The sequence below is a fragment of the Leptonychotes weddellii genome, chromosome 16 (genome assembly GCF_054177405.1).
Source record: "Leptonychotes weddellii isolate Sample4059 chromosome 16, ASM5417740v2, whole genome shotgun sequence".
NCBI lineage: Eukaryota > Metazoa > Chordata > Mammalia > Carnivora > Phocidae > Leptonychotes > Leptonychotes weddellii.
Window position 1 is genome coordinate 39,459,429 of NC_138384.1, and position 16,608 is coordinate 39,476,036.

The following is a 16,608-nucleotide window of genomic DNA, read 5'->3' on the forward strand; positions in this document are numbered from 1 at the left end:
GCCCCAGGGAGTGATGTTATTCTGACAGTAGCTACCACTGTCACCTTACTGTCAAATTATGCTGACCTAAAAAAGCACTGTGATGGTAAGGAATTTATGTATAAATTTTTACCTTTTTTATTAATATAATTCTTTACTATAAAATACATCTTTTTAAAGTATATAATTTAGTAGTTTTTAATATAGTCACAGGGTTGTATAACCAGTACCACTGTTAATGCACCACTATTAATTATGTGTAAGTACTGCATTTGTTTTTTTACGTGGTAAATTATACATAACAAAATTTCACAGTTTAACCTTTTTTTAGAGGGGTGAATGGGGAGGGAGAATCTTAAGCAGGCTTCACGCCCAGCGGAGCCTGATGTGGGGCTTCATCTCACAACCCTGAGATTGTGACCTGAGCTGAAATCAAGAGTCAGACACTTAGCCAACTGAGCCACCCAGGTGCCCCAACATTTAATCATTTTTAAGTGTACAGTTAACTAGCATTAAGTATATTCACATTGTTCTGCAACCATCACCACCAGTCATCTTCAGAACTTCTTCATCTTCCCCAACTGAAACTCTACCCATTAAACACTTTTCATCCCCCTTCTACCCTCCACCCCAGTCCCTGGCATCCACTTTCTGTCTCTATGAATTTGATTATTCTAAGAATCTCATATAAGAGGAATCATACAATATTTGTCCTTTTGTGACTAGCTTATTTCACTTAGCATGATGTCTTCAAGATTCATCCACGTTGTTGGGGCGCCTGGGTGGCTCAGATGGTTAAGCATCTGCCTTCAGCTCAGGTCATGATCCCAGGGTCCTGGGATCGAGCCCCACATCGGGCTCCTGGCTTAGCAGGGAGTCTGCTTCTCCCTCTCCCTCTGCCTCTCCCACTGCTCATGCTCTCTCTCTCTCTGTATCTCTGTGTCTCAAATGAATAAATAAAATCTTTAGGAAAAAAAAAAAAAAGATTCATCCACGTTGTAACTTGTATAAAATAACCCTGATTTTTGTGGCTGCATAATATTCCCTTGCGTGCATATACCACATTTTATTTATCCGTTTATGGACATTTGGGTTTCTTCCACTTTTTGTCTGTTATAAATACAAACACTTGTGTACAAGTTGTTTTGGATTTTTTTTTTTTTTGAGTGAAGGTGTATTTTCTATTCTTGGGTATATATGTAGGGGTGGAGTTGCTGGATCACATGGTAACTCCTACATTACCTGTTTTATTCTCATGATGTTGATGTAAGTGAAACTAATAGAATAATTCAGCAACTTTCTGGAGGATGTGACTAACAGGGTGGGAAATAGCTCTGTGAAGAAAACTCAACATCAGTATATGTAAGACTATTCTCAGAGACTTTACCCATCTTTTAGGCAGTAATCCAGTGGTGAGCATACATAAAAATCAGAGAGTGTTGTATTACTGGTAGCTGAAGAAAACAAGAACAATTTAGCAAAACAATCCAAATTTAATGTACTTCTCCAAGACCAAGTAAATACTGTTTAAAAGAATGAACTTTGCACATTTTGGAAAACAACTTCCACTTAAAACATAACAAAGGTTCATTTTAATTTAAGATATGGCCATTGAATCAGTAACTTCATATACTGAAATTCTCATCAAGATCAAAAGAAAAATATGTGCCGTATATACAGAGGAATATTATACAGCCATTCAAAAGAAGATTTTGCCATTTGCAACAACATGGGTGGATGTTACCCTAAATGGAAATAAGTTAGAGAAAGACAAGTAGCAATAGTGTATGATCACACTTATATGAGGAATCTAATCCTCCACCCCCTCAAAAAAAAAAACAAAACCTGGGCGCCTGGGTGGTTCAGTTGGTTAAGCGACTGCTTTCAGCTCAGGTCATGATCCTGGAGTCCCTGGATCGAGTCCCGCATCGGGCTCCCTGCTCGGCAGGGAGCCTGCTTCTCCCTCTGACTCTCCCCCCTCTCATGTGCTCTCTCGCTCTCATTCTCTCTGTCTCAAATAAATAAATAAAATCTTAAAAAAAAAAACCTGAACTCAGATACAGAGAAAAGATTGGTGGTTGCCAGAGGTGGGGGGTGGGTGAAATGCATGAAGGTGGGCAAAAAGTTCAAGCTTTCAGTTTTAAATGAGTCATGGGTATGTAATGCCCAGCATGGTGACTATAGTTAATAATACTGTTACAATAATAATACTGTATTGTATATTTGAAAGTTGCGAAGAAAGTAGATCTTCAGAGTTCTCATCACAAGAAAAAAATGTAACTATGTATGATGATGGATATTAACTAAACTGTGGTGATCATTTTGCAATATATACAAATACCGAATCATGCTATATACCTGAAACTAATATAATGTTGTATGTCAATTATATCTCAAAGAAATATGTAAGTTTTAGGGTCAAGTCTAATGCAACAGTATATTATCTCTAAAAACTGGTTATTGAGGCATGACCTTCTTGAGGTTGCTTTAGGTATTTTCCATCAGCTTTGTTTTCAAGTATCTAGTTACTTGATCCCTGGTGAAATTTTGAGATTTTATGACTCAGATTGCATTAACAATATTCTGGAACACATACACACACACACATGTGTACACACACACACGTACACACACACACAAATACACTTTGGCTAAGATTAGCCATGTGAGCTTCACCTTTCTTCATTCATCAGTACAATGAAATGCCTATGTCAAAGGAAATGTTCTCTTCAAATGTCTATGTAAAGAAACCTGTCTCTTGTGTGTAGGCAATTATTATTTCTTTCCAAGAAAAAAAAAATCAAGAGAAAAAGAAAAGCACTGTATGAGTGTATAGCTTTCTGGACTTTTTCTGTCTACTGGAACCTGATGATTTGTCAGCCTTTCAATATTGAGATATGCATATATTTTACAAATAGTATGGTGTAGCTATGGTTTCATAATCTGATTTTTCTTTTTTTTTTTATTCTTATGTTAATCCCCATACATTACATCATTAGTTTTAGATGAAGTGTTCCATGATTCATTGTTTGTGCATAACACCCAGTGCTCCATGCAGAACGTGCCCTCCTCAATACCCACCACCAGGCTAACCCATCCCCCCACCCCCTCCCCTCTAGAACCCTGTTTGTTTTTCAGAGTCCACATAATCTGATTTTTCTGACAGTATTTCTGGAGTATTTTCCATGTCTTCATTATTTTCCCTTCACATTTTGTATGTAATGTATTCAGCAGTCAGTTTTTCTGGAATCAGAATGTTGAACCCTGCCTGACCAATTCTATGACTTTTCTAACCTGTACACCCTTTCTTTTCTTTTCTTTTTTAAATGACTTATCATTTGAGAGAGAGAGAGTAGGGGGAGGGGCAGGGGGAGAAGGAGACAAGCAAGACTCCCCACTGAGCAGGGAGCCGGCCGCGAGGCTCCATCCCAGGACCCTGAGATCATGACCTGAGCTGAAATCAAGAGCCTGACACCCAACTGACTGAGCCACGCAGGTGCCCCTAATCTGTACACCCTTTCTAACCTGTTCATCCTCACTGATCCCAAAGCCAGGAAGTAAGGTGTGGTTTGGCTGGTGTAGGTCCTTTTCAATCCTGAAAGCTGTGAATGAAGGGAGGAGAATGTGTTCAGGGCAGGACTGAGCAGCCCAGTCTCAGGTGCTGAACAGCTTCCCCAAAATGGAGGACTGGCCAGAAAGCTGTCTGCTGAAGTATCTGCATTTCTGGGGATTAGGGGAAGAGTTTCAATTTATCTAAAATCCTTCTTTTGTAATTGGGTGTGTTTGTATGGTGGGAGGTATTAAGTAAAATGGAATGGAGAAGCAAAACATTTAATTTCTTATATAGTAACACTAAAGCATGCTTGCTCTCACAGGGTCTCTTTTTCCTTCCCAGTTCTGGATTCTCTTGTTTTTCTCCAGTAGAGAAACCCCAAGGAAGACTGATCAGTTTTTGCAGATATCAAACCATGACATATGTAAGTTGGTGTTCCCTTCTTGTTGGAATAAATGTTTTCATTACATTTCATTTCATTCTTGTGATATAAATGTTTTCATTAATTATCCTGGAAACTTACTACCAGGAAACACCCCAATCAATTATTGGTTCCCTGTACCAGTGAACAATCGTTGCAGATAACCTCGTGTTCTCCTTCTGTGACCCAGGCTCTTCCAATCTGTGTTTATGTATATACTGGCTAGAATATGCATTATCTCTTATGTGCCCAACTTACTTTAAGAGCAGTGATGAAAGAATGAAAAAATAAAGTCTTGTAAAGAAATCATTTGAGCTTCCCATGTCAGGGTTATAGCTGATGAATTAGAGATGAGGATCCCATTTGGCCAAACATGGAAAGATTCTGACATTGTCATAGACAGGAGTTTTCTAGGTACAGGTGACAAAGCCTGGTAATAAATGGTCTCTGTCTTAGTGTGGATTGAGATTAATGCTTTGTGAGGCTTTTAAAATTGAATAGACATGTGATTTAGAACTTGCAAATATATGGATCATGGGTTTTAGTAAGGAATTTCTTTTTTTAAATATAATACTGTTTTGGTTTTTTTTTACTTCTTTTAAGATTTTATTTATTTGAGAGAAAGAGCTCAAGCGGGTGGGGGGTAGGGAGGGGTAGAGGGAAAGAGAGAGGGAGAAGCGACTCCCTGCTGAGCAGAGAGCCTGACTTGGGACTGCATCCCAGGACCCTGAGATCATGACCTGAGCCGAAATCCAGAGTCAGATGCTTAACCCACTGAGCCACCCAGGCACCCTATATTTGATTTTTTTTTTTTTAAAGATTTTTTATTTATTTATTTGAGACAGAGAGAATGAGAGAGAGAGAGCACATGAGAGGGGGGAGGGTCAGAGGGAGAAGCAGGCTCCTTGCTGAGCAGGGAGCCCGATGCGGGACTCGATCCAGGGACTCCAGGACTCCAGGATCATGACCTGAGCTGAAGGCAGTCGCTTAACCAACTGAGCCACCCAGGCGCCCCCTATATTTGATTTTTTAAATTGAGATATAATTGACATATAACATTACAAATGGTTCCCCACTTAATTTTTCAACTTTATGATGGCATGAAAGCAATCATTCTGTTTTTCAATTTCAGCATAGTATTCAATAAATTACATGAGATATTCACCACTTTATTATAATGTAGGCTTTGTGTTAGATGATTTTGCCCAAATGTAGGCTAATGTAAGTGTCCAGAGTATGATTAAGTTAGGCTAAGCTAACAGCGATGTTCAGTAGGTTAGGTGTATTAAATGCATTTTTGATTTATGAGATTTTCAGCTTATGATGGGTTTATCAGGATATAACGCCATTATAAGTCAAGGAACATCTGTATATTAGTTTCAGGTATACAGCATAATGATTTATTTGTATACATTGTGAAATGATCACTACAGTAAGTCTGATTAACATCCACCACTGTACATAGGTACAAGTGGATTCATTGTGAAATGTGTATTTATCCATGAAACCATCAGTGCAATCCAAATAATGAACAGATCCATCACCCCCAAAAGCCTCGGTAATCCTTCCCTCCCAACCCCCCCGTCCCCTCCCACTGTGCTTCCAGGCAGTTACTGATCTGCTGTCTGTTAACATAAATTAGTTTACCCTTTCTAGATTTGCATACAGATAGAATCAAACAGTATATGGTCTGTCTTGTTTCTTGTATTCAGCATAATTATTTTGAGATTCATCCATGTTGTTGCATATATCAGTTCAATCCAAAATATAGTTGAATAGTATTCCATTATATGGATATATCATAATGTAGTCATCCTTTCTCCTGTTGACATTTTGGTTGTTCCAGTTTGCATTATTTTAATTAAAGCTGCTAAGAACATTCCTGTGAAAGTCTTTAGGTGGGTCTAAGTTTTTATTTCTCTTAGGTAAATGCCAGAAAATCAAACTTCAGGTGAGTTTCCGTGTTCACAAAACTTTTATTTGGACATGAGAACATTTGATTTTCTTTGCCTGAAGTATATACTAGGTAGAGACCGTCTTTACACCTTCCATCCCCAGTTAATGGATAGAAGTCATTGAGATAAATCCTTCACGTGGCTCTGATCTTCTCTGTCTTCTCCAGGTAATGGTCATATATTCAATTGGCAAATCATTTGAATTATACAGTTGGTCTTTATTTTATTTATTTTATTTTTATTTTTTATTTATTCGAGAGAGAGAGAGAGCACAAGAGTGGGGTGAGGGGCAGAGGGAGAAGCAGACTCCCCACTGAGCAGGGAGTCCGATGCAGAGCTCGATCCCAGAACTCCGGGATCATGACCTGAGCCGAAGGCAGACACTTAACTGGCTGAGCCAACCAGGTACCCCAGTTGGTCTTTATTTTAGATGGTGATTAAGCAAGGCAGCGTGGGTTTATGTGGAATTACATACCACATATTTCTGATATTCTGCAGAGGCCTAATAGTCAACAAATGACAAAGGCATCTGCTTTGTGAAGCTTTTGGAAGTGGGACTGTAACTGGGTATTTGAGGATAGAGATCCGTGTCAACAAGGGGAGGAATATGTTCAGGTGATCTCTAAGTTATGACCAGTAGTACTAGTCAGGTGTTATTTTTGGCCTGGCAGCCTGAGTTTTTTTCAGGTATATCATTGGGTGAATTGTGAGAGGCAGTGTGGTGTGATATTGAAGAGGATGGGCCCGGATATCCGATATTTGGTTTGAATCTTGGCTCTGCCACTTCCTAGCTGTATGAGCTTGGTGTATTCACACAGCCTCTGTGTTCCACAGTGCTCAGATGTACATTATAATAGTACATATTTCATAGGGATATAACAAGGATAAAAATGTAAAGCTCATGACAACAGAGCCTGGAACATAGGATTGTTCAATAAATATTAACTGTTGTGATTCTAGGTGATTCCCCTTCAGGGTCCAATAGTAATAATGGAAATACGAAGGTAATTGATGGTTATTTGCAAGGTAAGAAAATTATCCACAGGCTCAACTGGTTAAAAACAGGGGTTCTTAATCTTCCGTTCTTTGATTGCTCTTGTGAGCTTCCAGGGGCCCATAGATCATTTGAAACAGTATTCAGAAGTGTGTATTTACTGATTATCAAAGGTGACTATGACCAAAAATACTCAGAAATGTTGGTTTGGAAACAAAATGGTAAGAATGGATACAATCTTGTATAAAGTGTTCAAGATTACAGAAATAGTTGAGTAAATCCCACCACATACTACATACATACATGAGATAAAATAACATGCAGCTAGTGAAATTATGCTTACAAAGATTCTTCATGGGGCACCTGGGTGGCTCTTGGTTAAGCATCCGACTCTTGGTTTCAGCTCAGATCATGATCTCAGGGTCGTGGGATGGAGCTCCATGTCAGGCTCTGCACTCACTGGGGAGTCTGCTTGAGATTCTTTCTCTCTCCCCCTCCTTCTGCTCTTCCCCCCAACACACTCACATGTGCTCTCTCTCAAATAAATAAATTAAATCTTTAAAAGATTCTTCATAAGAAGGAAAAATACATAATGTAATGTGAAGCAGTATTCACAAATATGAGAAGTATTATTCAAAAGCACTTTAAAATTAGATATGAATCTCATTTAATACTATAGGGTTATGTAAAATATTTTACAAGGTTTGTATCCAAAATGGTATTTTAATTACATATGTGTAAAGGAGACATCTATATCTACATTTATTGAGAATCTACTGTATACAAAACTGTTTTCTGTCTGCTTTTTACACATGTATTCAATCTGCTAATTCCACTTACCTGAATTATGTTCATTCACAGAAAAATCTTGATAGTGAAACTTTTTTTTTATTATATTCAGTTAGCCACTGTATAGTACATCATTAGTTTTTGATGTAGTGTTCAGTGAATCATTATTTATGTATAACACCCAGTGCTGATCACAACACGTGCCCTCCTTAATACCCATCACCCTGTTACCCTCTCGCCCCACCCTCTCCTCTGAAACCCTCAGTTTGTTTCTTGGGGTCCATAGTCTCTCATGGTTCATCTCCCTCCCTGATTTCTACCCCTTCAGATTTCCCTCACTTCCCCTTTGGTCCTCCGTGCTATTGCTTATGTCCCACATATGAGTGAAACCATAGGATAATTGTCTTTCTCTGCTTGACTTACTTCACTTAGCATAATCCCCTCCAGTTCCATCCATGTTGATGCAGATGGTGGGTATTCATCCTTTCTGATGGCTGAATAATATTCCATTGTTTATATGGACCATTATATATATAATCTTCTTTATCCATTCGTCTGTTGAAGGGCATGTTGGCTCCTTCCACAGTTTGGCTATTGTGAACATTGCTGCTATGAACATTGGGGTGGATGTGGCCCTTCTTTACACTACATCTGTATCTTTGGGGTAAATACCTACTAGTGCAATTGCTGGGTCGTAGGGTAGCTCTATTTTTAACATCTTGAGGAACCTCCATACTGTTTTCCAGAGTGACTGTGCCAGCTTGCATACCCACTTTTGAATTATACTGATGATATTACTCAAGGATTGTCCAAGAAATGGTAGGTGAAATTTATTTCAACAACATTGTCCTTCCAATTCAGAGTTAGAGTTTACAGTTTATGAGTGGAAAGATCTCCCTATAATTTTACTTTAAAAAATATTTTGTGTAATATTGGTGCCGTATTTCCAGGTAGGAATTATATCTGACCATTGCAGGAAAATCCAGTAACCTAAAGAATTAATGAACAAGAAAGATAAAATTATCCATAGTCTCTTCCTCCCTGCCCCCCCACTGCCATTAATCACCAATTATATTTTGATATAGATTTTTCCAGTTTTTATCTGTAAGCATATATTTTTGGTCTTGATTCTGTAATATAAAATAACCGTATTTGATCACATAAGGTGACAAAAGAATTTCCAACTCTTAATTTGTAAAAGAAATCCCGCGTTTCATTATTGTCTCTATGCATGTAAAGAGAAGGCCCTTAATCCCCTTACTCGAAAAACCTTTCTGAGTATTTTCACCTCTTAGGAACATAGATTTGTCAGTTAAAATCAATTACCAGAAAATGATAACATTTCTGCTAACATAGCATTTTTTCTAAAGATTTTATTTATTTATTAGAGAGAGAGAGAGAGCACAAGCAAGGCGAGCTGCAGGCAGAGGGAGAGGGAGAAGTAGGCTCCCTGCTCTGCAGGGAGCCCAATGTGGGATTAGATCCCAGGACCCTGGGATCATGACCTGAGCCAAAGGCAGGCACTTAACTGACTGAGGAACCTAGGCACCCCAACATAGCATTTTAAAATCAATTTTTTAGGGGCACCTGGGTGGCTCTTAGTTTTGGCTCAGTTCTTGATATCAGGGTCATGAGATTGAGCCCTGCATCAGGCTCTGTGCTCAGCTTAGAGTTGGCTTGAGATTTCCTCTTCCTCTCCGTCTGACCCTCCTGCTCGTGCTCTCTCTCTCTCTTTCAAATAAATAAATAAATCTTTGAAAAAAAATAAAATCGATTTTTAAAAATTAGATTAAATGTCATTTCAGAGAATATAGAAAAGATCTGATGTCTGGGTTATTCCAAGTATCTGTTGTATAAACATTTCCAATGATAGATTTATGTAAACAGAAACATGGAATAGGTAGTAAAAGTTACGAATAATCAGATAAATCTCCACCTTGTTCCAAAAAACAGTATTTAGACACTCACTAAATTCTTAATTTGGTACCTGATCATCAGATTCTCTGAACTCCTCTAGGATGTTGAAATGATTTTTCTGAACTGCCTGGGGCAGGGGATGGGCATATTTTCTCCTAAAGTATTGGAGAATCTTTTTTGTTAATATTTGTTTATTGAGGAGAATTATATGCTTAAAGCCAGGCTTTGACATTTTTTAATTAGCATTATAAGAATGTAGGCCTAAGGAACTTAAATTTTATTGTAAGAAAAATGGAATTAGCAGAATTGTGTTTCTTTTAAAACAGTAAATTAAGGAACTTGGAAGGTTCTCCACTTTATTTTTTAAGGTTTTATTTATTTATTTGAGAGAAAGAGAGAGAAGACAAGAAGGGGGAGGGTCAGAGGGAGAAGCAGACTCCCTGCTGAGCAGGGAACCTGATGCAGGGCTTGATCCTGGGACTCCAGGATCATGATCTGAGCCAAAAGCAGACAGATGCTTAACTCACTGAGCCACCTAGGTGCCCCGAAGTTTCTCCACTTTAAATAATAATAACTAACTTAAGCAATTATTTTATTAAGTATTTTATATAGATTACTTAATCTTCAGACTATTTTATATGCTATTTGATATTCTTTCCCAGTTTACCAATGAGACTTCAAGGGACTGGCATGTTCGTAAACATCAGAGTTTCAATCTGAAATTCATGTCCTAAAGGTCTGACAACAGTCTGTATTCATTATAGCAAGAGACCACCTCCCAAATATTGATTATTTTTAAAAGCTACCTGCCTCACTCAGTAATTCATCACAAGTATCTTTTCTTCACTTGTTTGTGTGAACCAATATCATAATTATTAATAATAGCATAGTATGCCAGAATGTATTACAACATAATTCTGTTTTTTTAAAGATTGATTGATTGATTTGAGAGAGAGAGCACCGGTGGTGGGGGGGAGTGCAGAGGGAGAGGGAGAGAAATCTCAAAGAGACTCCCCACTGAATGCAGAGCCCATCTCTGGGGCTCAAGGCAGGGCTCGATCTCATGACCCTGAGATCATGACCTGAGTGGAAATCAAGAGTCTGCTGCTTAACAGACTGAGCCACCCAGGTGCCCCCAACATAATTCTTTTAACATGTTGCCTACTGTTAACATGTTTTCAGTTTTTTGTTATAGAAAAATTCTCTGAAAAACATTATGCATATAACTTTTATACCTCTTTTTATTTCCTTAATTTTTAATAGCGGACTTTCATATAAGAAATTAGACATTTTGGGGCGCCTGAGTGGCTCAGTTGGTTAAGCGTCTGCTTTCAGCTCAGGTCATGATCCCAGAGTCCTGGGATCGAGCCCCGCATCAGGCTCCCTGCTCAGCGGGGAGTCTGCTTCTCCCTCTCCCTCTGCCTGCCGCTCTGCCTGCTTGTGCTCTCTGTCTCTCTGTCAAATAAAAAAATAAAATCTTAAAAAAAAAAAAAAGAAATTAGACATTTTAAGGGCCTACAATATTGTCTGACCCTGTGATACTAGCATTTGAGTTGATTAAATGACTATACATATGTAGCCCTTCCTTCCCCCCCTCCCTTTTTCTTTTAAAGAGAGCAAATGTACTGAATGGAGTGGGGGGAGGTGTGCGTAGGAAGAAAGAATCTTAAGCAGGCTCCACACTCAGCACAGAGCCTATGACACAGGGCTCAATCTCACGACCTGGAGATCATGACCTGAGCTGAAATCTAGAGTCAGACGCTTAACCTAATAAGCCACCTGGGTGCCCCTTTAGATGTTACATTTAAATGCCAATAATCCAGCGGCATATAAACTACGATTAAGAATAAGTATAGATCAGTGTATAGTAAAGACCACTAAAGAGAGTTAGATGACCTACCTTGGGAATTCATGGGAAAGTGACATTGGTTGGATTCTGGCCATTACTGTAAAGTATGAACAAGTTATACTGAGCCCATGGAATCTCTCTGGAGATAAGTGGGATTTATTGTGTAAACTTTTGCCTTCTAATTTCTTCCCTCAACTGATGTTTAGATGTAAAATGAGACTAATAGGATAAGTTGATTGGGCAGTTGTCTGGAAGACATTGTGGCTAAATGTCAAGAAAAAACCTCCTTGGGGTCAAGAAGACTTTAGAGTACTCAGCTTTTTTCCAAGCTCAAGAAGAAGGTGTTTTAAAATTAAATGAAATCTCGGGTCACCTGGGTGGCTCAGTTGGTTAAGCGTCTGCCTTTGGCTCAGGTCATAATCCCAGGGTCCTGGGATTGAGCCCCACATTGTGCTCTCTGCTCAGCGGAGAGCCTGCTTCTTCCTCCCACTCTGTCTACTGCTCTGCCTATTGCGCTCTTTCTCTGTCAAATAAATAAATAAAATCTTTAAAAATTTTAATTTAATTTAATTTAAATTAAATGAAGTCTGTACTTTTTGGAGAATAGCTTCTTCTAACACATACATTTGTGTGTATATATATATATTTTAAGTTAATGTATGGCCACTGTTAAAATAATTATGAAGTATATTTAAAACAAAAAGAAAACCAAGATTACGCCTATAAAAAAAGGGATGGTAACATAGGATTGTGTAATGTAATAAAATGGATAAATTACCAAACCTTTCCATCAGTTGATATCCTATTCCCTGTCCCCCAATGTCTGTCTCTTTTTTAATGATCTAATCATGTTGTACTCCTATTTTTTATCTTATTTTTCTATTGGTGTAATATCGTCCATGTCCTTAAATATATTTTCCTTTTTAGCATTTAATGGCTGCTTTATATTCTGTTGCCTGAATATTTAGTATTTAAGTAGTCAGCTTGGCTGGACTCAAAACACAGAATGTGGGCCTAAGCAATTCCTTCTTTGTGTTCATTTCCCATATATTGACCAACTTCAATGGACCATGAGGCCATAAAAGCACCTCTGGTTTGGATGGTGAGGCCTCTTTCAGCCTTGGAAGGTGGGAGTGAAGGCAGGTGGATCCACTCATGGAAAGACTGAGCAGCCCAATCTCAGGACTAGATCAGGCTTCCCAACATGGGAGCTTGTCCAGGAGATCTCCTGCTCCTGTGTTTGGATCTGGCTTCACTGTGAGAAGTGACTTATTCTACAACGACCTTTGTGTAGTCTGGTGTCCTGGGATTTGGGAGAGACCTTAGATCCATCTTCTATTTTTCCCTAAATTGTGTGTGCAGTAGTGGGGGCTAATTTTAGAAGAATGGAGGAACAAAAAGATTTTGTTAAGTCATATTGGGAACACTAAAACTTTTTTTCTTCTCTCAGCTCTGGATTCTCTGGAATTTGAATTGTTTTCAATGGAGGAACACCAAGGAGCACTGATCAGGTCTTATATTTCTAAAACCATGACCTGTGTAAGTTGGTTATTCCTGTCTTCTTGCAATATTATTTTAGTCTATGTGGGTTTTTTGATTAATTAACCCAAAGCTTCCTACTTAAGAGGGCCTCTTTCAGTTATCTGCTCTACAGTTTATTCTAAAGTAAAAAAAAAGTGATAGAAAATAGCTCAGTTTCCTCCTAATGAGTGTTTGTTATCCAGTTTTTTATTTATCATCCAATTTACTCAGTCCACTTCTATGCTTAGTCTTCAATCAAAGGCTCTGATAGAGCAGTAAAGGAGTGAAGTCCCGTGAAGGAAATATTTGAGTTTCCTTTATAGGTCTCTGGTTTGATGAGTTAGAGGTGTTGGTCCCATTTAATTACCACAGGTAGACTTTCAAATTCTCCACAGACCTGAATTTTCTAGGCAGATGAGATGGATATTGGTATCAGTTGGTCTTAGTCTTAGTATATGATGGTATCTCATGTTCTTGAGCACTGTAGAATGATTGGAAACATTTGGGTCATGCATCTTTCTAAGGAATTATTGAGAGACAAATATATCTATTTTGTGGTTGAATGTGATCTGATGAATTTGGGTGACATCTATTTGATTATGGCTCCCATCCTTCATCAGTATACAGTTAGAAACAAAAATTTGAGTAACTGATGAAAGATGACAATGAATGAGAATTTATCCTAAGGAGTATAAATGTGTTAATTTCTAGAATTGATGAAGACCTTTGAAATTTTGTCCAACCAGGTATATAAATGTCAGGAATGGATTAAGTCTGAGATATCTATAATAAAATGGATTGTGACATCCAGAATTTATTTGTCAAAACAAAGAAAAATGTTTATGATGTGTTCTGACAAAGGATGAACTGAATGCCTATAGAAATGTCAACTTTTTTCAAAAGCTTTTACTTAATACAGAAATTTTTATATTCAATATGGGAGGCAAATCCCATCTTTGTTTAACTCTGAAGGAAAAATAATTTAGAACCTGGTGTTTTTTTGAGAATTTATACATCATGCAGCTAGCTGACTACATGATTGTGCATTATACTTTATTGAATAGGAAAAAAACTTTAATCTTATCCATTCCCCAGTAGGTCTGAGTTTTTGTGATGGCCCACAACCTACAAAGACTTGTCTGTAGCAATAGGATTCTTCAGGAATATGTAGACATTGGCTTTGATTTTCTAGTCCATTTGTACTATATCACTCCCTTTCTTTAATTCATTCCTGTAATCTCCTGTCTTTACCATCTTGAAAATGTTTTCCAATTTCATACTACATGGGTTTGCAGTTTCAGGAATTAGTGACATTCAGGGATGTGGCCATAGACTTCTCTCGGCAGGAGTGGGAATACCTGGACCCTATTCAGAGGGACTTGTACAGGGATGTGATGTTGGAGAACTATAGAAACTTGGTCTCATTGGGTAAGTTCATTTGCCACGAGAAATTTAGAATGTGCTCTGTGGTATGTTGACTTTCAACACAGGGAATTTCAAAGCTGTCTTTCAAGATGTAAGCTGAATTTCTTTTTCTTATTCCCAGAGGGAGGTTTGAGGTCTGTCAGTTTGTGAATGCCTCTGCCACCAACCATGGTCATTTCCTCTTTTGGTGATGTTCACATCTGCCTCTCGCCCTTCCTGTCATTGCCTCCCTTCCTTACTTCCCATGGGGCTGGACAAAAATTCCTTATATTTATTCCATATATAGCTGTTGTCCAAGAAGCCTTGTTTCCCATTGTGTTCAGGCTGAATATTGCTGTGGATTTGCTGGGTCATCCTCTGATCCACCTGCAGGGCAATAGTTAGATGAAGATTTGTGATTGGCTGTAGCTGTGAGAAGAGCTCTATAACTTCTATAGTGGTGGACTGGATAAACAATATTCATTTAAAACTGAAGGGTACACATTTCATTTCCTGCAACGAATTTTATATGATTTATGGTCGAAAGTTACAATTCATGAGCATGACATTTATAATTGAATGAATATTTTACAAATGAATGAGGATGCTTCTTGTTTTCCTCTTAAGGAAATAAAATAATTTTAATTGGCATTCTGTCCCAATTATGATACTCTTCCTGGGAAGCAGGGGTGAGAGGAATATATATACATGCATACAAATTTAATCATCAAATAACCACGCAATAATAGTATTATCATACCGATTTTACTTGCCAACATTGGGGAGCAGTGTGTTGAAATGGTTTCCTCAAAGTCACAAGGTTGGTAAACATTAGAGGAGAAAGAATTTGTGCACACGCCCTTAGCTCCAATGAGTGTCCTCAAACATTGTTAACCTTTTCAGTCACTTTGTTCAATTTTCTCTTAAGAGAAAGAGTCTATATGAGTTTAAATTAGAATAAAATTTCATCATACCTGCCTGGTTCCTTAAATCATCTCATCCTTCTATTATCTGAAGTCTGTATCATTAACATTTAATCTTGATTTCATGACAAATTTAAGCAAAGCTAAAGATTTTGTGAGTTCTGTTTTTATTTCTGTACCATGTGGCATTTTTTTTTCTTGTAAGCAGGACATTCCATTTCTAAGCCAGATGTGGTTGACTTATTGGAGCAAGGAAAAGAGCCCTGGATGATTTTGAGGGAAGAAACACAAAGACAGTACACAGGTAAGGAGGGCAAGGAAGGCAAAGAGAAGCCATCAGAGCTGGTAGCAGCCTATGTGGTAAGGGGAAGGAGTACATCTCTGTGGTATTTGTAAAGCCCTCCAAGGTACCAAGACTTGGTGATGCCAAGAGCATGGGCTTGTGACGTGGGGAGGAAATCAAGGTCTCAACATGAGCTATAGAAGAAACTTCAACTTTACGCCATTTGCCATTCATCTTCTTTCCTTATATTTCAAACCCATTTTCAGTGACAGGGAATCTCATTTTTCATTCGTGCAATATTTTATCTGTACATTGGATTCAACTGTTCTCTATCTCCCCTTTTGCACACACACACATATATCAATGCAGTGATAGTGAACAAGACTTATAAGGTCCCTGCTCTCGTGGAATTTACATTGTACTAGAGTGAGGATAACAGTAAACAGCTAAGGGCGCCTGGGTGGCTCAGTTGGTTAGGCGACTGCCTTCGGCTCGGGTCATGATCCTGGAGTCCCGGGATCGAGTCCCGTGTCGGGCTCCCTGCTCAGCGGGGGGTCTGCTTCTCCCTCTGCCCTCTTCCCTCTCGTGCTCTCTGTCTCTCATTCTCTCTCTCTCAAATAAATAAATAAAATCTTTAAAAAAAAAAAAACAGTAAACAGCTAAATAGATAAATAATATTGGGCAATGGAATGATGGAAAGTAAGCAGAAATGGGGCCATTTTAGATAAGGTAGTTGCGGATGACTTTTCTGAGGTGGTAACATTTGAGAGGGGACCTGACATAAGGGCCCAGGACATGTGTTTGTCTGGGAAGAATGTTCCAACCTAAATGAACAGCTTGGAAGGCTCAGGAGTGGCTGGGGCAGGGAGAAAGGGATGAGGAGACTGGAGGGAAGGGGGCCAGAGAGAGCTTTGTGAGTTTGAGGAGCACCATCGTAGACCAGAATAGAAGGCCTCAGGAGAGAGTAATAAGTAACGCAGCCACAACTGTTAGGAGGAATCAGCTCATATGAGGTTTTAT

General features: G+C 38.6%; 1 protein-coding gene across 7 annotated transcripts in view; it reads left to right on the forward strand.

Annotated features, from left to right (window-relative positions):
* The window catches only part of ZNF573 (zinc finger protein 573), a 35,978-nt gene continuing 19,370 nt past the window's right edge, over positions 1-16,608 (forward strand). Inside the window, exons 1-5 of one of the 7 annotated variants that reach the window (XM_081807469.1) lie at positions 1-85; positions 3,875-3,956; positions 12,908-12,996; positions 14,274-14,406; positions 15,511-15,609. In XM_081807469.1, the coding sequence (XP_081663595.1) occupies positions 83-85; positions 3,875-3,956; positions 12,908-12,996; positions 14,274-14,406; positions 15,511-15,609 (406 nt within the window). In that variant the 5' untranslated portion in view covers positions 1-82. Of the gene's footprint in view, positions 86-3,141; positions 3,957-4,747; positions 6,076-8,437; positions 8,511-12,907; positions 12,997-14,273; positions 14,407-15,510; positions 15,610-16,608 lie in introns of those variants that run through there. The other 6 variants (XM_081807470.1, XM_081807471.1, XM_081807467.1 and 3 more) reach the window with 6 other exon arrangements.